General features: G+C 52.7%; 7 protein-coding genes across 7 annotated transcripts; 4 read left to right on the top strand and 3 right to left on the bottom strand.

Annotated features, from left to right (window-relative positions):
• Positions 1 to 622: 622 nt before the first annotated feature.
• PG994_004661 (uncharacterized protein) lies at positions 623 to 2,399 on the bottom strand (the record flags this gene model as incomplete). Its single annotated transcript, XM_066856070.1, has 2 exons — positions 623 to 2,313; positions 2,384 to 2,399. The coding sequence occupies 2 exons, from the start codon at positions 2,397 to 2,399 to the stop codon at positions 623 to 625; spliced, it is 1,707 nt and encodes a 568-aa protein (XP_066718237.1).
• A 1,599-nt stretch (positions 2,400 to 3,998) lies between these two features.
• PG994_004660 (uncharacterized protein) lies at positions 3,999 to 4,946 on the top strand (the record flags this gene model as incomplete). The annotated part of the gene is given in 4 exon segments (XM_066856069.1): positions 3,999 to 4,099; positions 4,196 to 4,579; positions 4,599 to 4,711; positions 4,796 to 4,946. The coding sequence occupies 4 exon segments, from the start codon at positions 4,067 to 4,069 to the stop codon at positions 4,944 to 4,946; spliced, it is 681 nt and encodes a 226-aa protein (XP_066718236.1). The 5' UTR covers positions 3,999 to 4,066.
• Positions 4,947 to 5,408: 462 nt separating this feature from the next.
• PG994_004659 (uncharacterized protein) lies at positions 5,409 to 7,410 on the bottom strand (the record flags this gene model as incomplete). The annotated part of the gene is made up of 2 exons (XM_066856068.1): positions 5,409 to 6,098; positions 6,154 to 7,410. 2 exons carry the CDS (start codon positions 7,408 to 7,410, stop codon positions 5,409 to 5,411), a joined length of 1,947 nt encoding a protein of 648 aa, XP_066718235.1.
• Positions 7,411 to 11,724: 4,314 nt separating this feature from the next.
• PG994_004658 (uncharacterized protein) lies at positions 11,725 to 16,459 on the top strand (the record flags this gene model as incomplete). The annotated part of the gene is given in 5 exon segments (XM_066856067.1): positions 11,725 to 12,207; positions 12,271 to 13,024; positions 13,060 to 15,454; positions 15,510 to 15,640; positions 15,657 to 16,459. The coding sequence occupies 5 exon segments, from the start codon at positions 11,725 to 11,727 to the stop codon at positions 16,457 to 16,459; spliced, it is 4,566 nt and encodes a 1,521-aa protein (XP_066718234.1).
• A 917-nt stretch (positions 16,460 to 17,376) lies between these two features.
• Positions 17,377 to 19,272, top strand: PG994_004657 (succinate-semialdehyde dehydrogenase- variant; the record flags this gene model as incomplete). The annotated part of the gene is made up of 3 exons (XM_066856066.1): positions 17,377 to 17,438; positions 17,518 to 18,769; positions 18,853 to 19,272. 3 exons carry the CDS (start codon positions 17,377 to 17,379, stop codon positions 19,270 to 19,272), a joined length of 1,734 nt encoding a protein of 577 aa, XP_066718233.1.
• A 1,465-nt stretch (positions 19,273 to 20,737) lies between these two features.
• On the top strand, positions 20,738 to 22,688 carry PG994_004656 (uncharacterized protein; the record flags this gene model as incomplete). The annotated part of the gene is made up of 3 exons (XM_066856065.1): positions 20,738 to 21,682; positions 21,739 to 22,062; positions 22,467 to 22,688. The coding sequence occupies 3 exons, from the start codon at positions 20,738 to 20,740 to the stop codon at positions 22,686 to 22,688; spliced, it is 1,491 nt and encodes a 496-aa protein (XP_066718232.1).
• An 863-nt stretch (positions 22,689 to 23,551) lies between these two features.
• PG994_004655 (bleomycin hydrolase) lies at positions 23,552 to 25,413 on the bottom strand (the record flags this gene model as incomplete). Its single annotated transcript, XM_066856064.1, has 4 exons — positions 23,552 to 24,178; positions 24,201 to 24,238; positions 24,474 to 24,665; positions 24,783 to 25,413. The coding sequence occupies 4 exons, from the start codon at positions 25,411 to 25,413 to the stop codon at positions 23,552 to 23,554; spliced, it is 1,488 nt and encodes a 495-aa protein (XP_066718231.1).
• Between the last annotated feature and the right edge of the window lie 63 nt (positions 25,414 to 25,476).

Raw genomic sequence — 25,476 nt, 5'->3', positions numbered from 1 at the left:
CCCCTCGGTTCGTCTCTCGAAGATAGGCCAGAACTAGAAACCACCCAGGTCAACAGGACTGCAAACGACTAAGACGGCGGAACGCGCTTTCAGCAAAGTTGATGCAGGTGTTACACGTACACGGCATATGCAGCTTAAAACAGCTTGGGCTTCCGCGGGTCCTGACTGGGTGGTGGCTCGCTGGGGGCAGTTGGATAGGATCCTCAGCAGTAGGAAGAAAATGGAGACGAGAAGATACTGCATGGCGATTCATGTCTTGCATTCGGAAGACGGATGGAGGTAGGAGATAAGAAGCCATTCACCAAACTCCACCCGCCTATAGAAATTTCAGATGACCCTTGCTGCATCATATATATAAGTTGCATTCTTCAACAATACTACAGTTCAGTGAAGAATGAACTTCTCCAACAGGCATCCAGCCCCTCGTCCATGACCACAAGCCGCGTGAAGATGTATAGATTTATGCGGTATCAATAAACGCTATATGAAAGGAATATGATGGATTCTTCTCCATTCAGCTCCGGCGCTGCTTTCTTATGTAACCCAATAATTGTGTATTGTACCCCTGAATGCTCCGCCCGGCCCTAATCCAAACCCTGCCTGGGAACTATACGAATCGAAGCTACCTGCTAGGACCGGCTGGGTCTATGCTACCGCTCTGTATACTTGGTTGCTGTGTCGTCGCACTCCCGACCACCGCTTCCTCGTCATCTTTATACACAACCGCGAGCGGCGGTCGTCGATGGTCGTCGTTGTTGCCCGCAGCTGACTCGGCATGCTCTATAGCACCTTGACTACTAGCAGCCCTCGGGCGACCCTTGAACCATTTCAGTTTCCAGATCCCGCCCAGCGCTTCCTGCACGTTGGCGGTGCTCTTACTACGGCCGCGCCGCCGAGCGTTGAAGCCGGGGAACCCCGTAGACCTCCGCCTCCGCTTGAATGCCCGCCTTTGGGTGAGCCCGGCCTCCAAGCCCGACGGATCAGCACTCGAGAAAGAGCCCGCCGAAGTGTTGGAAACATGCCTACTACTAGCGCCGCCATCGCCGAGCAACGATGTGGTTTCGTCCGCGCCAGCCGGTAATGTCACGGAGCGCCGCGCACTCCTTGGTGAGCTTGGGTACGCTCCCTGATCTTCGAGCTCATCCCAGATGTCAGCACGGTTAGTCCAACGTGCTTTGGGCCCAAGGCCGGTGGTCAACGGTGTTGTCTCCGCCGCCACTGCTGGGCCAAAGGTGTTGTAGGTGGCGGGAACCGCTTCGTTCTCGTCGCCACTGAAGGTATCGGAATCAAGAAGGGATTCCTCTTCGCCTTCTGTGTCTTCGACAAGGCCCAGCCCAGGTGCTAAAGTACTTTGTCCGACACCAGCAGGCGAGTGTTGCTCGTCGCTGAGACGCCAGGAGAGTGCGAGCACCCCCGAGAGTAGGATGGCAGTGCCGAGAGTGATAAGACCGCCTTGCAGAGGTGTGATAAGGCTGGTTTGGTCGAAGTAAATAAGACCGTCTAGGATAGCGATGATGTTGTAAATGCAAAAGACAAAGGGATATAAAACCGAGGTTGAAATAAGCTTTAAACCTCGATGCAGGTAGTACAGCTGGCTCAGGGCCAGGGTGATTAGACCCAGCACAATCATCCAAGACTGCCAGTATACAAACTGGTTGTCGCCGTCCGATATAGTTCGTAGGATGAGTTCGACAGCCGACTTTGCGAAAAGTAGCGAATGAGCAGATAGGATGCCACTTATACATCCGTACGCGAGTCCTCGCGCAAATCGGAACCGTGCGTTTTGCGACAGGCTGGTCAAGTAGCTGATGCCATCAACAGCAACAGCAATAGAGACGACCATCACGAGCTGAAACGCCATCCAGAGTATAAACTGCCACCGACCCATGAGAGCCACCAACTCTTTCAGACTATGTGCCGGGAAGGGGATAGCGCCAAAGATCCCTATCAGCACGGCGCCCCCAGAAACCAGCAAAGTACCCCACAGACTCCATCTCGTGAAGGGTTCGCTCAAGATTATCGTGGCGCATATCGAGTTAAAGACGAGACCGGCTGCTTGTAACGTCGATAATACGGGGAGTGGCAACGTCGATATCTGAATGCTACTTCCTAGGATATTGGAGATGACGAACATGCCCATGCCCAGCTGCCATCGGCGCCTCCGGTGCGGCGGTCGGCGAACATCATGCGGTCCCTTCTCGTCCTCGAGGATGTGTGACTTGCGCTGCAGGGTCAGCCCGAGCGACTGGACACTCGTCGAGAGCAGGCCGACTATGACACCAATCTGTAGGGCGCAGAGATGCGGGTTAGATGCTATAGTTCTTGTCTTGAGCGGGAGGCGAGCGCCTGGAAACCTACCGCAATGCTCCCCCCGGAGACAAACCGCCCAGCGACCCCATTGCAGCAGTATATGGTTGCCCAGGACTTCTTAGATCATCTGGCGAAGGTCGCAGATGAAAAGGAAGCACGGCCTCGCATCGAGGTGATGGTATCGTCTTCAGTCGGACAAACTGGTAGTTGTCGTCGTAGTTGTCGCAACCTCGACGTATTCTCTCTCGAAGCGCGCCGGTCGGGTCGATATAATTGCAGGGGTGTGCTCCTTTTATGTAATCGAGGGGTATGGCCGCCTTGTCGCACAACGTCGGTCAGGTAGTGTATGCAGTAACGAATGTTGTGGTTCAAGACAAAAGAGCAATCAAATGATGATGGGTGACGAGTGACGGTGTGGACGATGACGCTGCAGCTGGACCAGGGTTCTACCCAAAATGGCGGCGTGGGATGGCCTGTCTGTCGAATGGTAGTGGTGGTTGTTTGGGGAGGTACCTAGCCCAGCACCTAAATTTGGTAGGCTTCTCAACAACTTTACAGGTATCTATGGGGGAGGGCTGGATGGCAAATACCGGGTCTAGCCTAGGAGGAGACGGGAATCTGGAAATTCTGTAGCGATTCCTAATAAAGAGTACAGGTTAAAGAGTACAACGGTCTGCGACAAAGGAATATATCTCAGGGTGTAGCGACGCAGGCTACTTAGGTAGGTAGGTATTGATGGGGGTCTGGTAGGTGGACGGCTGGATGTGTCCTGACTTGGTGTCTATGGGGTTGGATGTATGCATGTGTTTGTTGTCCGTCGTCGTCTCCCTCCTTCCCACTCCAGCATTGATTGAAACACTGGGATGCCCCATACCTCCACGGGTGCAATTGCAAGCGATCAGAGATTAATCAAAGCTTGGTGCTTGGGGGGTTCGGGGTGATACTCGATCATGTCACCAGCGCTGTTGTAACGGGGTCCACATGAACCAACATTCCGGCCAAGCAGAAACAAAGCACTCTAACGAATCAAGCGACAGGGCGACATATGGCCATACTCGTTCTAGATTAATGAATTGCTGTCGATTCGGGTCTTATTTGGGCTGACTCTGTCGGATGGATGTGAAATAGGCGTTCAATCATCAGTGTCTCTCTCGACTCCTCCATGCTGAGACAGCGGATGACGAGAGTTGATAGAGCAGTCACATGCATGCTACACAGCCGCCATCATTGGTGTGGCTTAACTTCGTGGCTAATAGTTCTATATCCCGGAATACTGTTCCTTTACTTATTTGGAAGACTTGATGAAAAAAAATAGTATGATCGGGAGATGGACGAGAAAGACCGGGTTACACTTGCTCCGCTTTGAAGGACTGCTAGTCAGCAGTCAAGGTGCTGAGGTCTGGGCAGTGACGCTATTGGCAATCCGAGCTTTTGGGTACTTGGCCAGCTCCAAAGCACCTCTCCTAGGCGGCACTGAAGTCGGACCCACCCTTGTAACGGAACCTCCAACCTACGACAACTACATACGCCATATCCTCCTCCAAACTCCATAGCCGACTTCGAGATAATAGCTTTCCCAGACGAGCTTCCTTGAGCTATATACTATTCTTCCACTCGACCAATTTGCGTGAGCAGGTCTTCCGCCTAGCTTACTGCACCCTACCTCTTTTCTCTCTTTCTAATTTGTTACTTGCCTTCCGCAGCTGCAACCTGTAACCTCCCCCGAAGTCCCTCATTCAACCCGAAAGCCGTCAAGATGGCGCAAGTCCACGGCATGTCCGACGACCAGGTAAGCCAGCACCCAGCCGAAAAACGTGTATAACATGCATTTTGGTTATGGCGGTTCAAGAAGGCTGATTCGGGGCTTGTTTGCAATCCCAACCAGGTCGGCCAGGAGCTCCGCAAGATGACGGCCTTCATCAAGCAGGAGGCCTACGAGAAGGCGCGGGAGATCGAGATCAAGGCCAACGAGGAGTTCTCCATCGAGAAGTCGAAGCTGGTGCGCGAGGAGACGGACGCCATCGACGCGACCTACGCCAAGAAGTTCAAGCAGGCCTCGCTCTCGCAGCAGATCACGCGCTCCACCGTCGCCAACAAGACCCGCCTCAAGGTCCTGGGCGCCCGCCAGGAGCTGCTCGACGACATCTTCGACGACGCCCTCAAGAAGCTGCCCCAGGCCGACGCCGTCAATGGCGAGGCTAAGTACAAGGACGTCCTCAAGAACCTCCAACTTGAGGGCCTCTACGCCCTCGTCGAGCCCGACGTCCAGGTCCGCCGCCCGCCCCAAGGACTACGGCGTCGTCAAGAAGGCCATCGAGGCCGCCCAGAAGGAGTACAAGGACAAGACGGGCAAGGATGTCAAGGTCACCATCGACGAGTCGGATTCTCTGCCTGATGAGAGGTGAGTGATATATTACCGTCTCTCCTGTCTGCCTGCCTTAGAGGAATGAGAAGAATGATAACTGACAATCTATCGCGACTATAGTGCGGGAGGTTTGATTGTTGTTGGTGGCAAGGGAAAGATTACTATCAACAACACATTCGAGGAGCGTCTGCAATTATTGCAGACGGCCGCCCTTCCTGCTGTGAGGAAGACGTTGTTTGGCCAGAACCCCAACCGCAAGTTCTTTGATTAAGGGCTTAGCAAGACAGAGGGCTTGACAAGATTCTGAATACATCACTACTAAACTGCACGTCGCGCCAAGCTGGGATCGTGGTAGAGGTAGAGAGGTTATTGCGCGTGTACAGAGTATAGCAATGGAGGCAGAGTAAGAGCGTTCAAGGGGGGCGAAGAATGTATGTTTGGCATGCGATCAAAACGAGCTGCTTTTGTTCCCATGCTCCGACAGCTAGGAGAGAGTAAGCCTGCGTTCTTGCCTCTCAGTCTAGCTAGCATGGGGCGCTCTGCTCCGCCGTGGTAACAACGGCGGAAGGCTTCATACATCGTTAACATCAATCAGTTTTCCGCATATAGCTTATAGAGACCCCCCTGTGAACTGTAACAGAGCTGCTATGTTTAGCCACCTCCCTTCGACATACGGCGTAGCATTATATAAGGTATCGGTATGAGCCCCCCGCTGCTTGTTCCTGCCTCCTATTTAAGCATCGCTTTCGTCATTGACATCAACACCGGTTCTCCTCTGCAAGGCCCATTTCTTCATGAATTCCCTCTGTTTGGGCTTCCCAGCTTCTTCGTCCCTCTTGGCGGGACCGATCAAGTCATCGATAATGCTGGTCTTCGGCGGTGGCCGTGTGCGTACTGTATGCGCCAGCCGCTTGCCAGCAGTATCGATGGCCGCCTTGGCCTCTTTGCGCGATATGATACTGTTGTCGCTAATGGTATCATGTAGAATTTTGAGTTTCCGGGTCAGCATATCTATAAAACTGTCAAAGTCTCCTGCTGCGGTCTCCGTGGAGCTGCCGCGGCTGCTTGACTGCGTGGCAGGCGTAGCGGGCTTGGAACTCTGAGTGACGTTGGGGCTGCGTAGGAACGACCCGTCGTCTATCACCATGTTCAGGAGCTTGACATTGGCGTGGAGTTCTTCGTAGTCCGTCTCGTGTGTCACGAGAAAGCCGGGCGCGTCGAGACGTGCGAGAATGTCTTTCCGTGTCAGCGCATCGTCCAGATGTGAAGAACTTAGGCCAGGTTGCTGGAAGAGAGTTGCAGCTGCGAGCCGACGACGGAGCTCGCACAACCTGGCCGTGGAGGGAGGGAGGAGGGATATGGCGATCTGACGCTGCAATGTCCGCTCCACGCCGCCGTGGAGATATGAGCATATCTGGCTGCACTAGGAAGCTGTTAATACTTTTGACGAGATGCGTCAACGCACAGTCTTGACTTACGCAATTATTCCATTGCTCCCCCGTTCCAGGCAGCGCTGACACAAGAGCCTCGATTGCCGAGAAATGATCGATACGTATCCGAATATCTCTGCTGACGATAGGATCAAGGCTCATGCGTATGAGGATTTGGATAGCACCTATTATAGTCTCAGGGGCCAAATTTGGTGCCATTCGTTCTAGTAGTTTCAAGAACGTGGAAACAGGAGACCAGTTTCTTTCTCTGTACGACTGCTCCAAGCCGGGTGACGAATGCCATTGGCTATTCTCATTGGGAAATTTGCGGCTTCCAATGCTCTCCAATATCTGTTGAAGGCGTTTGACATCGACGAGTCGACGCGTATTCTCCCGGCAAAGCGTTATCAGGTTGCAGTACTGCATACGTAACTGCATGTTCTTCTCTAAACAAACCTCGTCTAGGATCCACTGATACAGCTCTTCCGGCAACTCCTTCCCCTTGGAGGCTAGAGCAGTTGGCAGGCCACGAACGAAAGTCTCTTCCCTAGTTGATGTATCAGCAAGAAAGCTCCATTGCTTTTTCGCCGCCAGTGTAGGGAATGGCGTCCGGCGAACATCGCGTGAAGGTGCTTCAAGTTCAAAGAAGTAATAGTGCGGTTGAGAGGCGTCCCCAGTGGTCCGGTTAATAGCCCTGACCAGCTTGTCGCCCTTGGATCCTTCCTCGTCGCCGTGGAGAAGCTCCTTTGCCGCTTCTCGCATGTTTGTAGGACGAGATTCATTATCACCCTTGGGTACTTCTGTCTCCTTCTTGTTGGCATCATCTAGCCTCAGCAGAGCCCCGGCCCTCCTGACACTTTCATCCGCGGCATCATCTTCCCGTGCATGTTTGAGCAGAGCCTTGAGGTCGTACTTGTGCTTCTGGGGCTGCGTCTGCACGACAGGAGTAGCGCGAGAATTGCCAGATGCGACCCGCTTGGCCTTTGTTGTGGCAGAGGGCAAGGTGGCGTGGCCAGGTTTTCTTTGGCGTGCCGCAATCTCGGACAGAGACTCGAGAGAGTCGTCCGAGTCGTCCTCATCCTCGTCGTCGGAGCCTCGGATTACATCATCACGACTAAGGGGCACTTTGGTCCGGGCTGGCTGGGGTGTAATGGGCGAGGACGGGGCATTTGGGGAGGACGAAGTGGGCTGCATCGGCACCGCCTTTGTTCTGGGTGGTGTGGTGGTTTCCGATTTGGTAGTGGATGCAGCGCCGCCTGCAGGATTTTTGAAGAAACCACGGATATCTCTATTTTGCTTCTTCATACTGCTAGGATGTTCGGGCGGATATTGTGCCCTTCTTGCGGTCGAGGCAGTTGATTGAAGGTGGACAGACAGACGCGCGTGGGGCTAATCACTATCGCGACTTCTCGTGTTCCTTGACCACGAAAGTCACATGATGGCGGCGGTTGACTGCCAATCAACTCATCAGCTCCTAAACTTTATAATTGTAGAAGCCTTCCAATGTTCTCATTCTTGATCTATATTTTATCGTTCTCGATGTCAAGAATTGATTCTGATTTGCTATGTAAATCTGCGTTCAGTAGTATTTCCGCCTGAATTCCAACTCTGGCCTAGGGAGAAGTCCAGGTAGTTTGACGTGCTCCTTATTAGATTATAGGTACCTCCGTATAACCACAATCTAGCAAATGTAAGGCGCGCGAAAGAAGCAGTGGAAACAGCCCCTTTCACTCTATGCACTATGCATGTGAAATGGATCATATTGAAAACTTGGCATTCCGATTTCCCTTCGCCTATAAAGAGGGACGTGCGGTGAGTTGCATAGGCTTCTGAGGACGATGGAAATTATACCAAGCACTTTAGGCCCCATGATCACCTCCTCCCCCTGCTATTAAGGAAGAGTAAGTAAGTACGCGATACAAACAATCATATCCTTATATGCAATCCACTGAAAAGATCACAATGGCTGGACTGCTTCAGATGATCACTTTCGTTTAACTGTCTCGCTGTATGTGGCAGCAGTTGCCAAGGGAAGCGTCTCCGAAGTATTTGTACACAGGGAGAAACGTCAATTAACAAGGGTCCTGACAACCGGTATTAGATCTGTGAGGGTTCAGCGCGCCGCACCAACACGTCTTCTCCCGCGGCATGGCGGCTTGATCTCCTAAGACTAACTAATAACTGTATTACCAAGCAGAGCTGTCTGCCCAAAGTCTAGGCGCACAGATGACAGGAGCCCGACGAAACAGATGGAAAGATGTCAAGGGTTCTTGTTGCGCGGTGAAATATGTGTATGTAACAAGCGTCGGCTGTCTGATCTGAACTTGGGAATTAAATCCATGCCCGGCGCCTGAGATCCATCTGGGTGACCAGGTGATCCCATGTATGTAGCTCCGAGTTGGGCAGGTACCTGCTGGTTCCATCGTCCCGGATCTGCCGTGCCCGTGAAGGGCGTTTTCCCCGTATCCAGCAGAGACGGCAATCGTTTGGAGCTTCATGTCGCGACCCCATGAGGCCATCAGGTTCATCTAGACTGAGGTAAAGAAGTGGTGTACATATACTATGGCCGTCCTGGTTAGGTCGAGTATCGTGCAAAACAGCGCCGTGTTGTTTGTGAGGCTAGGAGATGCCAAGTTGCCAACGTACGTGTACAACGGGGGATCTAATTTAAGAGATTCCTGCCGCGAGTGGGACCTCCGTAGAATGCCTGACGAGAGAACAGAGACGTGATGAGCCACCTCCCACCCACACACCCCCTGTATGATGTAATCTTCGGGTACGTTACAGTGGCCGTGCTCTACGTAATAGCACGGCACAGATCACCAACTACGTGATGACGGACTCGGCGACGCCTGCCAAGTCGGCTTCCTCTCTGGCGACTTCATCACCCACCAGCCACTTGAGGACTCTTGGTCTCTTCGGCAGCCCGGCAGAGTGTATGAAGATCTTACTAAGTCTTACTTGCAGTGGTTATTTCTAAAACTGCTCGTCCAGTGCGGAGTATGCATGTGTGGCCGCGGCATCGCGTTTAAGGACGGTCTTTAGTGAGACCCCGAAAGGTCACCCCACTGTATCCGGTTGACGCATACGGCTATATCTCGATGGTTACCACACAGTGCAAAGTAGGCTTGTGCAGGTCATCCACCACGGATCGGGTTTGTGGTTTGGGGACGCGACAGGTGCTGGCTTATGCTGTTACACATGGCTGGAACCTTTTATTGAAAGACATTCCTGACCACCGTACAGAGGCTGTGTATACGGTTACGGCTTTGTACGGAACAGTAAGCAATATCATCATTATGCATACTGGCGCGTTCACCAAGACCGCAGCGAGCTTTGAACCACGGAATGCGGGTGACAGACTGCCTCCGATCCAATACCTCATACTCCAAACGATGTTTCCGTAGAATCAGGTACGTGCCTTGGCTTTCGCAGGCTCTGTGCAGGGAGGATTGGCAGTCTTGGCGCGTCATATCATTGCAGTGCACGGAGAATGGGCTCTAAGCAGGATGCAATTGAACGCGAACATCCAGAGCCATCGATGCTAGGTTTTGAAAGGATGTACTCCGTGGCTACATTTGAGACTCTGGCAGGAGAGACAACGTGTAACAAGCTAGGTTGGACCAAGGAAGAGGTGTGTACAGTTGTCCGATTTAGCTCCTAAGTAAAGCCGATATGCTTTTTCATTTTCCGAGTTCAGGGCGAAACAGTCGGCAGACCGAAATAATATAACCCCCTCTGTTCTGTTCGAGCCAACTAACAACCCTACTTAGATGACGATATTCAAGCAAACCTCCACTGCATTTAATACTCTATTGCCCAATCAGTTGGTAGATGAACTCAGGTAGCAATTATTAGTATGTGCTACAGCAGCTACAGTATCACGTATCATACCGTTATCTAGATAATGCCGTTTCAGGTTGGTGGAAAACATGTTGTCATGGCTGGACCATCTGGGTTCGGGTTTAAGAGACCCAAAAACCCCGACCGGATCCAGAAAAGACCTTGCTTGGATCCCGAGGGAAGCAAGGAGCCCCGAGTCCAGTTGTGTGTTGCACGTACCAATCCAGTCGGTCCCGTCCTCATCAACGAAAAATATACTGTTACTATTACTATTAGGCATCGATTGACGATTAATACAATTGTCGAATCTAGGAGACTGGTAGCACAAGTAACGAGGGGCAAAGAGGGTGGTTACCAGAACTGAGCCTTGTACCTCTCTCACCTTGCTTACTTGTGTGCTTACCAAGCTGCTAAGGTTGTTGGGAGAGAGAAAAAAAGGGACACCTAATCTAATACAAGGATATGTATCTTAGGTACTGTGAGATCCGTGTGGGCTGGCTTCGCGCGGTTTGTGTTCAGCCCCGAAGCTAGTAGTCGGCCTTACAGATAAAAGAGGGAAAGGATTTCATGTAGGCATCCAGTAAGAATGAATCATGTCAGAGCCTGTTGGCGTTGTGCTCGCTCGGCCAAGTCAGAAAAGGGCATAGAGATGGGCAGAAGAGCAGGCGCATTGATTCTGACAGCAATCAATACCTGACAAGCGTCGTGCCGGGGAGCTCCCAGTCGCAATAGGACCTAGATCCATCCAGCCTGCGATTTTCTCTTTTGGACAGGAAGCGTAGAGTGGAAACATGTACTAATAAATGAATCAAGTATAAGGTGCCAATATACAATACAACACAGCACATTTGCCAGGTAACCCTCCGAAAATGTTATGAAGACGTGACTTCGCGCTGATCACAGTGACAGACGGAGCATCTGAATAAGCACATACTGAACAAGCGGACCCAAGTATGCCGTCTTCTGTGCTAGATCCAAGCACCCCAAGCCTTCGCAATGCAGTATTCCCGCAGTGCATGCCAACCACTAATCAGTTTGGGCTGCTGCTAACTAAGGTCAGCGCAACTGATCGTCCAGGTCTAGTGTCAAGGAGGGGTGGGTGCGTTCTCCTCCCTGACTCTGCTATTAGGGTCGGTACTGGCTGGCCTCGCTCGCTCTCCGCCAATTCAATTGGGTTGCGCTCAAGGATAAGCAGGCTTTCTTCCAGCAGTTTGTTCGGACAAAGCCTCAAAGCATGTACTTCCAGTTCATACCACGCCTGGTTTTCTAGGTCCCACCATATCCCCCGGCCATCCGACCAGAACATTAGCGATCCTACCCTCGAAAAACGAAGGCTCCAATTTACCTTATTCCCAGTCCCCAATCCAATTGTCGCCGTTTCCCCCTTCCAAACTAAACTTGTCCCTTTTCCACACAACAAACCGCCATTCCAACCCACCGTCGCTACAGGACGGAGTTTGCAAGCACGCAAATTTCGGCTCTCAAGGGTACTTACTGTTTAGACAGCATCAACCCTTCCCCGGTGTACTCTATCGCCACAAAAAGGAGACGAACAAGCGAATTGTCAGCGACGTCGTGACTTCGAATGGGCTGTCTGTTGTGGCTTTAGTAAAACTCCGTCATCCGGTTCCGATCCCCGCCAACCCCAGTGCTTGTACGCACACCCAAACAACAACGAATCACCAGTTGGAGCGTGGATTTGGAGAGTCGAGGCCATAGAGGCTACTCTGGCGGGACACTTCGTGTTTGTCGGGCTCCGCCCGTAATCCTCACAACATGGCGAAAGGTGGCGATGGCGCCAACGGCAAGTCCAAGGGCAACAAGGGAGACAAGGGAGACGAGATCACTCCTAATCGCTCAAGATGGGCCACTAGGAAGTTGACGGTCAAGAGCGGCGGCACGAAGCGAATATCGATTATAGACCGCATACACAAGCGAACGACTTCGACGGAAAAGAAGAGGCAGTCCGGGACGAGCCAGGGATCTCGGTTAGAAAGCGTCAACGAGCCCGACGAGGAAATCGATCAAGACGATGCACACAGCTCAACCTCGAGCGCCGATGACGAAGGCAGAACCCTGTTCTTCAACCAGCCACTGCCAGACGAATTCAAAGACGAGACGGGACTGCCAAAGCAGACGTATACGAGAAACAAGATCCGGACTGCCAAATACACACCGCTATCTTTTATTCCAAAAAACTTGTGGTTCCAGTTTCACAATATTGCGAATATCTTCTTCTTGTTCTTGGTTATATTGGTGGTAAGTTCCGGTAGCGTGTTGTGGTTTACTGGAAGATGTCATAATAACTCGGTGTTTATCTAGATTTTCCCCATATTCGGGGGTACGAACCCTGGACTGAATGCGGTGCCTTTGATTGTTATTATCGCGGTCACCGCTATCAAAGATGCCATTGAAGACTATCGCAGAACTGTTCTCGATAATGAACTCAACAATGCTCCGGTGCACCGACTCGTCGGCTGGGACAACGTCAACGTTGCAGCTGATCAGGTATCTACTTGGCGCAAGATCAAGAAGGCCTCCAGCAAGTTCTTTGGCGCAATCTGGCATGCGATCGAAGCGTTATGGAAGAAGAACCCCAAAGAAAGTGCCATGCGTGGCATAGCAGGCCCCCGTCCGTCTGTCGATACCCATGCCACAGGGCCCAGGGAATCCATGGCTATAACCCCCAGCTCGCACCGCACCTCTTTCTTGTCTGCCCAGGAGGACATCCAGATGACACCGGTTCCTTCACCTCTCGCCTCGCCAAATACCTTGCCCGTCCCTGGTGCCAATCGATCCTCGGCCATGTCCTTCAACTCGAACGAGGCAGAAGCACTGGAACGAGTAAAAGGCGATCTCATCAACTATAGGTTGCCTTCCAACGGCGGCGGTCGCTTCCACAGGGATGCCTGGAAGAGCATTCAGGTCGGAGATTTTGTCCGCCTGTACAATGATGACGAGATCCCTGCTGATATTATTGTCTTGTCGACATCCGACTCCGACGGAGCATGCTACGTGGAAACCAAGAATCTGGACGGCGAGACCAACTTGAAGGTGCGCCAGGCGCTTCGATGTGGTCGTTCCTGAAACACGCACGGGACTGCGAAAGAGCCCAATTCAGCATTGAGAGCGAACCCCCACAGCCGAACTTGTACAAATACAACGGTGCAATCAAGTGGCAGCAGGAAGTCAATGGTCACGAAAGAGATATGACGGAGCCCATCTCGATCGATAATATGCTGCTCCGAGGTTGCAATCTTCGAAACACTGAATGGATTCTCGGTGTCGTCGTGTTTACTGGACATGATACCAAGATCATGATGAACGCCGGAGTAACGCCCAGTAAGCGTGCTCGAATCGCTCGGGAGCTCAACTTCAACGTCATTTGCAATTTCGCCATCCTCTTGGTCATGTGCCTGGTTTCTGCCTTTGTCAACGGCGTGGCCTGGGGCAAGAGCGATGCATCTTTGGCCTGGTTCGACTACGGGTCTATAGGTGGCACTCCAGGGCTGACTGGTTTCATCACGTTCTGGGCCGCAGTTATTGTCTTTCAGAACCTGGTGCCTATCTCGCTTTACATTAGTTTGGAAATCGTCAGAACGCTCCAGGCAGTCTTCATCTATAACGATGTTGGTATGTATTACGACGTGATCGATCAGCCATGCGTCCCGAAGTCCTGGAATATCTCGGATGACGTTGGCCAAATTGAGTACATCTTCTCTGACAAGACCGGCACCTTGACTCAAAACGTCATGGAGTTCAAGAAGGCCACCATCAATGGCCAACCCTACGGAGAAGCATACACAGAAGCGCAAGCTGGTATGCAGAAACGCTTGGGTGTCGACGTGGAGAAGGAGTCCGCGAAAGCCAAGAAGGAGATTGCCGAAGGAAAGATTCGGGCCGTTGCGGGACTGCGCAAGATACATGATAATCCATACCTTCACGAGGAGGATGTGACTTTCATTGCACCCGACTTTGTCGAAGATCTTACTGGGGTTTCCGGTCCGGAACAGCAAGCGGCGAACGAGCATTTTATGCTTGTCCTAGCACTATGCCACACCGTCATCGCCGAGCACGTACCAGGCGACCCCCCAAAGATGCTGTTCAAGGCACAGTCGCCTGATGAGGCAGCTCTAGTAGCCACGGCGAGAGACATGGGTTTCACCGTCCTCGGCTCCACGTCGGATGGCATCAAGCTGAACGTCATGGGTGAAGAGAGGCATTACTCGATCCTCAACACAATCGAGTTCAACTCGAGTCGAAAGCGAATGAGTGCTATTGTAAAGATGCCGGATGGGCGTATTGTCTTGTTCTGCAAAGGAGCAGACAGCGTTATCTACTCCCGACTCAAGCGAGGGGAACAACAAGAACTCCGAAAAACGACTGCTGAACATCTTGAGATGTTCGCAAGGGAGGGTTTGCGTACTCTGTGTCTCGCTCAACGTGTCCTGTCGGAGCCTGAGTATCTCGCATGGCGGAAGGAACATGACAAGGCCGCCACTGCGCTGCAGGACAGAGAAGAAAAGCTTGAGGAAGTCGCCGACAAGATTGAGCGAGAATTCGACTTGATAGGCGGTACTGCTATTGAAGACCGGCTGCAAGATGGCGTGCCCGACACCATCGCTCTCTTGGGTGAAGCCGGTGTCAAACTCTGGGTTTTGACGGGCGACAAAGTCGAAACTGCCATAAACATTGGCTTCTCATGCAACCTTCTTAACAATGATATGGAGCTTATCCACCTGAAGATCCCGGAAGACGAGACTGGTGCCATCACCGAAGCAGAATTCTTGCAAACCGCCGAGGCAGAGCTAGACAAGAATCTGCAGACCTTTGGTATCACAGGGAGCGACGAGGATCTTGCCGCGGCAAGGAAAGACCACCGTGCACCTGCTCCTACACATGCCCTTATCATCGACGGATTCACGCTGCGATGGGTACTTCACGAGACTTTGATGCAGAAATTCTTGCTTCTGTGCAAGCAGTGCAAATCGGTTCTCTGCTGTCGTGTCAGTCCTGCCCAAAAGGCGGCGGTTGTTGGCATGGTCAAGTCTGGCTTAGACGTCATGACCCTTTCCATTGGTGATGGTGCCAACGATGTGGCCATGATCCAAGAAGCCGACGTGGGCGTTGGTATTGCTGGTGTGGAGGGGCGCCAGGCCGTTATGTCCTCGGATTATGCCATCGGCCAGTTCCGCTTCCTCCAGCGCTTGGTCCTGATCCACGGTCGATGGTCGTACAGACGGCTGGCTGAAACCATCTCCAACTTCTTCTACAAGAATATGGTATGGACTTTTGCAATTTTCTGGTACCAGTGCTTCACGGATTTCGATATAACGTACCTCTTTGACTACACGTACATTCTGATGTTCAACCTGTTCTTCACTTCGGTACCCGTTATTCTTATGGGTGTTCTAGATCAAGATGTGTCCGATACTATTTCGCTCGCTGTTCCTCAACTTTACCGTCGGGGTATCGAGCGTCTGGAGTGGACACAGACCAAGTTCTGGTAAGTGACAACTGACAGAACATTGAACGTCCGCGTATCTAACTTTTACCCCCAGGCTATACATGGTTGATGGCATTTACCAAAGTGTGATGGTGTTCTTCATACCCTATCTCACCATTATCAACGCCACATTTGTTACTGACAACGGATTGGATTTGGCCGACCGTCTTCGACTTGGGAACTTACGTCGCTCACCCTGCAGTCTTGACCATCAACATGTACATTCTCATCAACACCTACCGATGGGATTGGATCATGTTGTTGTGCGTCTGTCTCAGCGACTTGTTCATCTTCTTCTGGACTGCTGTGTATACGTCGGGGACGTGGTCTGTCTTCTTTTACCAGGCAGCCGGCCAAGTCTACTCGGAAGCGACCTTCTGGGCGGTCTTTTTCATTACCCCTGTCATCTGCTTGTTCCCGCGCTATGCAGTCAAGGCGATACAGAAGGTGTACTTCCCTTATGACGTTGACATCATTCGTGAACAAGCAACCATGGGAATGTTCAAGCATCTCGAAGACAAAGATGCCGCAGGCGAACCCGAAAAATCTGGCTCGTCTCACTCATCCGATTCTACCATCAAGCGGGGCCACGAAGCTATGCCAAGTGTAGACGAAGACCGCCGGCCTATCTATCCACCTACAGTCCACTCGACCGCGACACACAATGCTCGTAGTCACAACGGTAGCGATGGCACGAATTACACACGGCATTCTCAAGCGTCAGTAGAGATCAACATCCGGCCATCGTTGGACCGGGTGAGGCCATCATATGACCGTATGCGAGCTTCGATGGATCGTGTACGGCCGAGCTACGAAGCAACCAATGAGTTCACTTCCGCAGCCATGCTTGGCCGGTATGAATCGACACAGTCAGCCGGTCCCTCTTCAGATCCTGCACAAGAAACCGGTATAGTCAACCGCATAAGGAAACGAACAAGAGGCAAATCGTTTAAGTCCCCCTTTGCCTTCCATTATAAGGACAACAACATCCAGGAACATGAATAGCGAGCTCCTGTGATGACTTGATCCTTTAGCCGATTTACTTACGCCTCAATGATCTTGTATGAGGTCCACGACGGTCAAAACTTCTTGACGACCTTGCTTATTTCATTTACTATCCGTTCCCACATCGAAAAACGGCTGCCCGGCTACACACTGTCTTCTGGGGCCACGACGTGTCTTCGTTGTTTTTCTTATCGTTTTTTGGCATTGGCGTTTCAAGGGCATTGGGCACAGCGAAGAGACAACTGTACGAGATGACTGACTGCTTGCGGGGGGAAGGACCTAGTTTTCGCTTTCCTTCTCCTTTTCTTTTTTGATAATTCACGGATTTCAACGTGAACAGATGGGACATGGCGTTATCCGAGAAGAGCACGGGAAATCCTTTGACTTTGGATTACAAGAGCACTCGACAGGGATGAATCGATCGACACGAGGAAAGACCATAAATTGGTTTGTATATATCTGTACGTCCACGGTAGATGAAGGGGTGATGTGGGTGATGGTGGAGTTGGAGTTGGAGAATATATAATACAGAGCAGCATTAGAAGCAAAAAAAAACCAGGAATTTTTTATTGCCCATGACATTCAAGACTGGTTCCGTATTTGGTTATATATCTACATCTGTTGAGAGTGGTGGGATGACAATGAGCTGATGGCCACTACAGAGAGTAGTAGCTACTTGTTACTAGTAGGGTTTTTTCAGCCACACCTGCCAGTCGCAAGTGCCCCAAGCGCCACAGTACAACAACTGGACCCTGATCCAAATCTCCCGGATCAGTCGATTGATAAATTGATCTTGATCAATAGGAGTGGGCATTGGCTGAGCGTTGTGCCGCTATGAGCGTCCCTTCGTGAATCCTGTTCCTGTGTTGTCACCAAGAATTGGAAAGAGACGTCGGTCGATACATGTAGCCATCAACATGGCCAGCGAGGGTTTCGAAGACTGGGTCGGCCAGTTGACCAAGTTGGTCAAGAGCTTCCCGTATGTTTCTCTAAACCGCCCGTCCGCCCATACCATGTTGTGGATGAATCTACTGCTAATGTAACAACAAAACTTGTAGTTACCAAGACGTTTGGCAGCTGATTGCGCCCTTCGTCTGGTCGATTACGGCTATCATCTTCTTGTACTTCCTGGTCACGTCTCAGACAAGTGCCACCATTCGATACACGGTCCCTCCGCCCAAGTATCCCGAAGGAGAACCCGAGATCCTCGTGTCGCCATCTATCAAGGTTTCTGGCAGCAGCGCAGTCCGGTGCTACTCACCAGCCACTGGGCAGCTTCTTGGTCTCGTCAACCCTTCAACCCCAGCCGGAATCGACCGCGCCATCGAAGCGGCAACAGCTGCCCAGGCAAAATGGGCCAAGACGACGTTTGCCCAACGACGTGCCGTCTTGAAGACCCTGCTTCAATACGTACTTGATAATCAAGAGCAGATCTGTCGCGTCAGCAGTTTGGACTCGGGCAAGACCATGCTGGATGCTCAGCTCGGCGAGATCCTCGTCACGACAGAGAAGCTACAGTGGACCATTAACCATGGCGAGAAGGCGCTGCAGCCCGAGAAAAGACCTACAAACCTCCTGATGACATACAAGCAGAACAAAGTGGTGTACGAGCCCATGGGCGTCGTTGCCGCACTTGTCAGCTGGAACTATCCCTTTCACAATTTGATCGGTCCCATCATTAGCGCTATCTTTGCCGGCAACGGAATCGTCGTCAAGGTCAGCGAACAGACTTGCTGGTCTTCTACCTACTACACTAGCATCGTACGGGGAGCTCTGGTCGCACACGGTCAAGACCCCGCGTTGGTCCAGACAGTTGTGTGCTGGCCGAGCGCGGCGGAGCACCTGACCAGTCACCCGGGCATCTCGCACATTACGTTTATTGGAAGCAAGCCGGTGTGTCATCACGTTGCTGCGAGCGCCGCCAGGACCCTTACGCCTGTACTTGCCGAGCTGGGTGGGAAGGATGCGGCTATCATTACAGACTCCGCCAAGGGTGATCTCAAGCGCATCGCCGACACGCTCATGCGCGGCAGCTTCCAGGCCGCAGGACAGAACTGCATCGGCATCGAGCGTATCATTGCCGCGCCGGGTGTTTACGACAAACTCGTGTCAATGCTCGAGCCGCGCGCCCATGCGCTCAGGTTGGGCGTGGAGAAAGATGTCGGCGCCATGGTCTCGGATGCCTCCTTCTCCAGGCTCGAGGCGCTCGTCGAGGACGCCGTGGCCAAGGGCGCCCGGCTGCTGGCGGGCGGCAAGCGCTATACACACCCGGACCACCCCTCGGGCTTCTACTTCACCCCCACGCTGGTCGTCGACGTCACACCGGACATGGCGCTCGCCAACGAGGAGTGCTTCGGTCCCATCATGACCATCATGCCGTCCCCTCGGGCAAGGCCGAGGATCTGCTGAAAATCGCCAACGCGCCCGACTTTGGCCTCGGCGCCTCGGTCTGGGGCCGCGACTCGGATTCCGTCGTCCAGCAGATCGTCCGGGGCGTCCGCGCGGGCGGCGTCGCCGTCAACGACTTTGCCGTGTTCTACGCCGTGCAGCTGCCCTTCGGCGGCGTCGGTGGCTCTGGGTACGGCCGGTTCGCCGGCGAGGAAGGGCTGCGCGGGCTGTGCAATATCAAGAGCGTCTGCGAGGACCGCTGGGGCTGGCTCGGCATCCGCACAGCCATCCCGCCCGCGGCGCAGTACCCCATCCGCAACCAGGACAGCGCCTGGCGGTTCGCCAAGGGCGTCGTGGGCATCGGGTACGGCATCGGGCTGCGCGGGAAGATTCAGGGGTTGGTAGATATCGTCATGGGTGGTTGAGTTTCAGTCAGGTTGTGGTCAGCTATTTAATGGGAGATACGTGGCTCAGGAAGGGGTGCTCTTAAGGGGGTGGGAGGCGTGTACTGAATGTACAAGATGGGGTGAGAGTTATTGTCCAGCTTGATATCAGTGACAGTTACTCGGGCTACTTCATCGAAAGGGGTTCGTACATACAGTGGAAGAGAACCGAGATGATGCACATATAATAATACCCTTACATTCACATAGGACGTTCACATACAAATAATACCCTGAGATAACACTTCTGCAGAGGCTCGGTGTGAACCATTGCTCAAGTGCTATCCTTGTTTCTCATAAAAAGGGATGGGTTCCTCCGAGTTTGCCAGTAAGCTCTGCTACTGAGGCAGGGTCATGTTCATATACCTAGAATTGTCCTAGCAGCCCTTTGGAGGGTATTGCATTTGACTTGTCGTCAAGTCAGGGGGCAGGCCCTACTTACTATCTATCAGTGGACCAGTGCAGAAGGCAATGCAGTACAAACAGGTAAAACGTGAGCATCTTAGGTTTGATCGCATTTACCAGGAGGAACGGCCCATGAGGTTAGGCATGATCAGGAGCCTTTCCAGTTCTCGCGAGCAGATCTACCCTTGAATGAAGTCTCAAGGCTAACTTGGCTCCTCAGTCATCAAGCGTGTTACTCAAGGCCATCGGCATGGTCAACCACCCTGCGACTATTCTCCAGCGGGTACCCAGGAGTGGCCAGTGGAATATGCCTGTTGTTCCCGCGGTCGACGAGCAACTACATCACTTCGTGCGCCCGAGCGTGAGAGTGGTGGACAGTTCCGAGTCCGTGGCCATTGATGAAGAAGCCAAGCCATCTTTCCGAAGAAGAAAAAGATCTAGAGGGTCCTTTGATCGATCAGGCGCAGATGTTGTGAAAGCACATCCTCTGAGTCTACGTAATAAGTTTTGTTGTCTATGCCCAGCACGATTGTGTGAGCAATCTGGTCTCCTCAAGATGGGGTTTGATGCTCTAGGTCTACTGTTGTCTGCAGGTATCGCGGCTGTGGCTTTATGGTGAGATGGATGTGACGGCGATTGGGTCTTGCTTCACGCGTCGCGTCTGTCACCGTTAACGTGTACGTACCTGGGCAAGGAAAACTTTCTCATCCGCACTGAAAATTCGGAACATAGATACGGTCACGGTCTTCCCTACTTTGTCACGGATGTTGTTTGATTTATCGCAACCCAACGAGCCTCCGCCTACGGAGTAACCACCTGGTGATGCCACTTTCTGTCCGGTTATTCCACCATCCTGCCTGCCTCGCCGTTTCGTTCCCTGCACGCCTCGAAGGGTCTCATCAATCGATACCGGTCTCATTTTTCGTCTCTGCTACAACCATTCAATTCAATTATGAAAACGGCATACACGGAATAGCATTACTTCAAGGGTTGAACTGTACAATCGAAACGTTCTCTTCGAGGGTACTGAACCTTGGTCAACATGAAGTTCCAGGTTCCTGACGACACAGACTCGGACATGGAAGACTCACCGAGATATTTCGACACCGTCTCGATCGTACCAACCAAGAGGAAGCACAGTGCTGCCTTCTACGACACCGACTGGATGCCTCGAAAACGTCGCCATGTTATCCTCTATGCCCTCCCGCAGATACTGGGTAAAAGACAACGGTATCAGGAGGGTGTATCTCCCGTTCCCATAAAGCGACGCGTTGTGTGCTATGAGACCTTACAGAATGGACTTGTCATTCACGGCAGAATAGTTGTCCCGCCGAAGGCTGGCCCATGGCTCCTTGACGGGAAGAATGGTGATATGAGCGTCGAGGAACTTTCCGACATGGTCGGCAGGCTGAAGATCGAGAAGGCATGGCCACAGTTCTCGAGGTTGCCGCCGGAGCTCCGTAGCCTTATTTGGCAGCACACTTGGGAACATCGCGTGGTCACTATCAAGCGCAATCTTGTCGCTTTCAGGCATGGGATTCCGGACTCTACACGACCCAGGGATTCTTCTTATGAAGACGAGGTTCATACAATCACACGCAACTACAAAACACGGCTGATAAGAAGGGATTGGGGAATTGACGACCCTATAAACTACAGAGCATCCATACTGGCGCACGGTAGACACTTCGTCACTTCGACTACGACCGATTCGAAGCCTCCGGTCTCTCTCTTCGTGAACTCCGAGAGCCGACACGAGACTCTGTTACACTTCCAAACGGCCTTTGCCCTGGACGGAAACGAAGCTAAAGTCTACTTCAATTTCAGCTTGGATAGTCTGAAGCTTCCACGGCACCACCCCTTGGGGCTGTGTTTCGATATCAACGACCTGCAAAAGCTGACCAGTATCACCATACCCGAGCTGTTTCCGAACCTACCTCGTTTCAGAAATAGAGTAGGGCGTTTCGATTTCCATAGGTCTCGTATGGTAAGGAATGCTCATATTCCTCCTGTTGCCGACGGCACGCTCGCTTCCCACCCCAGTTCGATCGGGTCTGGCAATTGCTACGCTGGCGCTTTCCGAACCTACGAGAGATCAACTTGGAACTTGTTAGCGACTGCAAGCTCCACAACTCGGGAGCGGCCCGTATTGGGGATCCAAACCGGCGGCGGTTGGATAGGGAATGTTTCTCTTGCCAAAACCTACAGGACGGCGTAGCTCGCTGGTTCCCCCAAATCGGAGTGAACACTTCGTATCTGGAGCGTATCTTCGACGCCTGCGGCTTCTTCGGGCCGCCGATCTACGTACGAGGGAAAGCTGTCATTGGGACCGTGAAGAAGGAGGGACATAAAGATGAGGAGGTAACGGTAAGTGGCTTTCACTGATATCCCCCCGCTCCCTTTCTCCCGAACACATGCACAAACACAATCCAATTGCTTCTGTCCTTTCGAAAGTCGGGTTATACGGGTAGGTGTGACAAAACTCGGATTTGGCCTCAATCGCGCCCCTTTACGGTTAGCCTATACATGCCATTCTGCCTTCCACCGACTGGCGACGTCGCCGCCGATTACGACGACTTGCTATATTTTCGCCTTGTATCATAATCATACATATTGTTGGAATCCGGAAATTATAGAACGGGTTGGTGTTCCAGCTGTTGGGGTAATATTAGTGCTGAAAAAGGATGTTGTTACACCTACCTCTCTAGTCGTATGCACTGCCGCCGTCATTGCGCCTACTGAGCAGAATACTGACGCCGAAAACTCGATAGGTAACATTCTGGCGCCTTCTACGCCATGCGGAGGAGCGTCTATACGATTTCAGCCTTCCTAGCCCACCCATCGCCGTTTTGCAGCCGAAGGCTGGTCGTGACGAAGCCAGTCCTCCTCCGCCTCCTGGCTTTTCTTCGTACGAGCTTGAATGTGTCGCCAAGTCGTTAGAGCGGTTCCTGGGCCCCCCTGCACAGCACGACTACCTAGCCCTGGACATATAAGCACGCATATCGCGCTTCAGCGAAAGTTTGATTTTGAGCGAGCATGGCGTCCGCGTCAACACAAACGGGACAAGGAGACCATATGTATCGGAAGAAGGCGAATACACACCCTATAGAGGTAGATATAATAGACAGAATCACTCACACTCATGTGTCAGTAGGTCGGCCGGCATCGGGGTATGTACTGGTGTTGAAGCACACATGGAGAGAGAACAGCCCAAGGCACCATCACAGAAACTGACCAACAAATCCAAACCTTTAGCATCGGAGACCAGTTATGTTTGACCCTTATGCAGACACAGTGGAAGTAATACGAATAGTGGCAAAGGGTATAATGTAGGATGGGCGTAGTAAACGTGAGTTACCATCATGGTATACCTCGTGACATTGCGTGTGATACCAGGTATATGCCTCTTGATTATTGAAAACTTGCCTATCACTGCTTAGATTCGGTATTAGTAGGTTCAAAAGACGTACCGCCATGAACACATTTTTGTTTCTTCGTGATGACAAATAACTAAGGTCATAAGTCTGGCTGGCGAGCGCTCACTGGTATTTGAGCCTTCCTTTCCCTACTATGTCTTGAGGTCCTTCGCATGTAGTTCCTCTGGCATATCTCTGCTGAGGAGGTGCAACAGGGGCAATATGCAATAATGCAGCTTGGAAAAGTCATCCGGCATCTGATTTACGTAGTGGCATGTTTTCGTTATCTTTCAAAGGAGAAACAAATCACATTCAAGGTTGACTGCTTGCTCGATGCCCTACTAAGTTGCCTGCAGTGCCGATCCTTACTGTTTAGCCGAAGGCCCCGAGCCCAAGTGACAAACATACCCACCATCCATCATCCATCATCCATCAAACAGTTACGCCAGGGAGCCCATAGGATCCCAGAGCGGCAGCACCACCGGCTCCTTCTTCAGCACGTCACGCACCTCCTTGACCAAGAAGCGTGGGTCGATGACGGCCTGGTAGACGAACTCGTCCATCCACGCATCGCTCATGACGAACCACCCGTGGTCCCCGCTGGCCTCGCCCCACGAGTTCTGCACGCGCCAGCGCACGCTCTTCCCTGTGCCCTCGTCGACGTGGACGGCCGTGAGGACCATGGCGTGGGTCATGGCGCTGGCGCCGACGCGCAAGCGATCCGCTTTGGAAACCGCGCTGTTGTTGGCGAGCAGATCGACGTTGAAGCCCAGGGCCCAGTCGACGAGGCCCAGGTCCATGACGCCGCTCGCGCTCGAGCTGGCCTGGCCCACGTCGCAGCCGAAGAAGATGGGGACCCCCGCCCGCAGCGTGGCCACGCACGCCTGCTTGAGCGTCGCCATGGACACGTTGACGTACGACACGCCGCGCCCGCCCACGACGTTGCCCAGGCGGTCCACCGTCAGCAGGGACAGCGGCGGGTGCCGCGGGTCGTGCACCAGCGAGATCATGCCCGCGATGGCGCTGCTGGTGATGCGGAACTCGGGCGAGGAGATCTCTCGTGCGAACTTCCAGGGGCGTCAGGCGGACGGTACGGGCTTTGCCGTTCTTGTCCTTGAACGTCCAGTCTGTAATTACCAAGTTAACAAAAAACGTAGCTCGTCAATAAATACGTAATCATGTTTCAAAATAATGCGTTTTATCCATCTTTGTTATGCTCTGTTATGTTTTGAAGCATAAAAATTCAGTGGCTGCGAGCTAGAAGGGGAAAAAAGAGGGAGGAAAAAAGTTCACCACATACCGAACTTCTCAGTCGAGCGGAGGGGCGGTCCCAGGGTCAGCGTTAAATAAGATGGATCTCGCGCATCATCTTCTGCTTGGTAGCCGTGAGCGTTGTGGACGTCGTCGCAGAGGCATTGGCCATCTTGCGAAGCTTCAAAGCGTACTCTCGCAGCTTGGAGACCACAATGTAATTCAGTGTGCTGCTAGACATGGCATTCCAGCTGTCCGGGTACAACGCCTGGGGAACCAGACCGTACTTGTCAACCAAGTTATCTGTTGTTGCATAAGTTAGCAACAATTCGAATCAGTAACCTACACCTATATCTGTTTACTCCCTTCATCTACGTGCGTGAAGTCAACCCAAAACGAAACTTACAAACCATATCCCACTGCCCGCCATCGCTAACGGATCCGCCAACAGCCTCTGCACGAGCCTCCCGTCGAGCTCCTTGCCGGCGGTCTCGACGACGTTCTCGAGGAAGTAGTTGGCCTTCTCGAGCTTGTCCCAGAAGAAGAGGTAGGCCTGCGACAGCTCGAACTCGTCGAGGCCGTACTTCTTCATGAGCGCGACGCGGAACACGTTGGTGGACGCGAACAGCCAGCAGCGGCCCGAGGCCCGCTGGTTCGTGATGGGCGCGCCCTCGGCGGCGCCGGGCCCGAGCGCCACGTTGAAGACCTGCACGTCGGCGATCTGCGGCGCGCGCTGCGCCAGCACCTCCTTGGGGTTGGCGCCGCTGAGCGCGGACAGGGCGAGCCGGTTCTTGGGGTCCTCGAGCACTTTCGACTGCCAGGCACCCATGAGCTCCACGGGGAGCGCCTCGGGCGAGCGGTTCACGAGGCTCTGCCTGATCCCTCCTTCGCCGGTCTTCTCGTTGCTATCTAACACGTAGACGAAGCCGTCGTCATTGTCGCCGCCGACGCCATCGTCCGCCTCGTTTATCTGAAACGTACGCAGACGCTCGAGGATGGCCTTCTCGTGAGCGGCCGTCTCGGACGACACTTTGGACGGATACGAGCCCATCGCAACTACAGCAATGGGAGGAATGGTGGGGGTTATCGGGTTGTAATAGAGATCACTGAAGGC

The sequence above is a fragment of the Apiospora phragmitis genome, assembly GCF_038363925.1.
Source record: "Apiospora phragmitis strain CBS 135458 chromosome Unknown utg000005l:1.0-4161743.0:1.0-4166827.0, whole genome shotgun sequence".
Classification (NCBI taxonomy): domain Eukaryota; kingdom Fungi; phylum Ascomycota; class Sordariomycetes; order Amphisphaeriales; family Apiosporaceae; genus Apiospora; species Apiospora phragmitis.
Note: the sequence above shows the minus strand (reverse complement) of the source record. Positions and strands in the feature narration are given on the sequence as shown.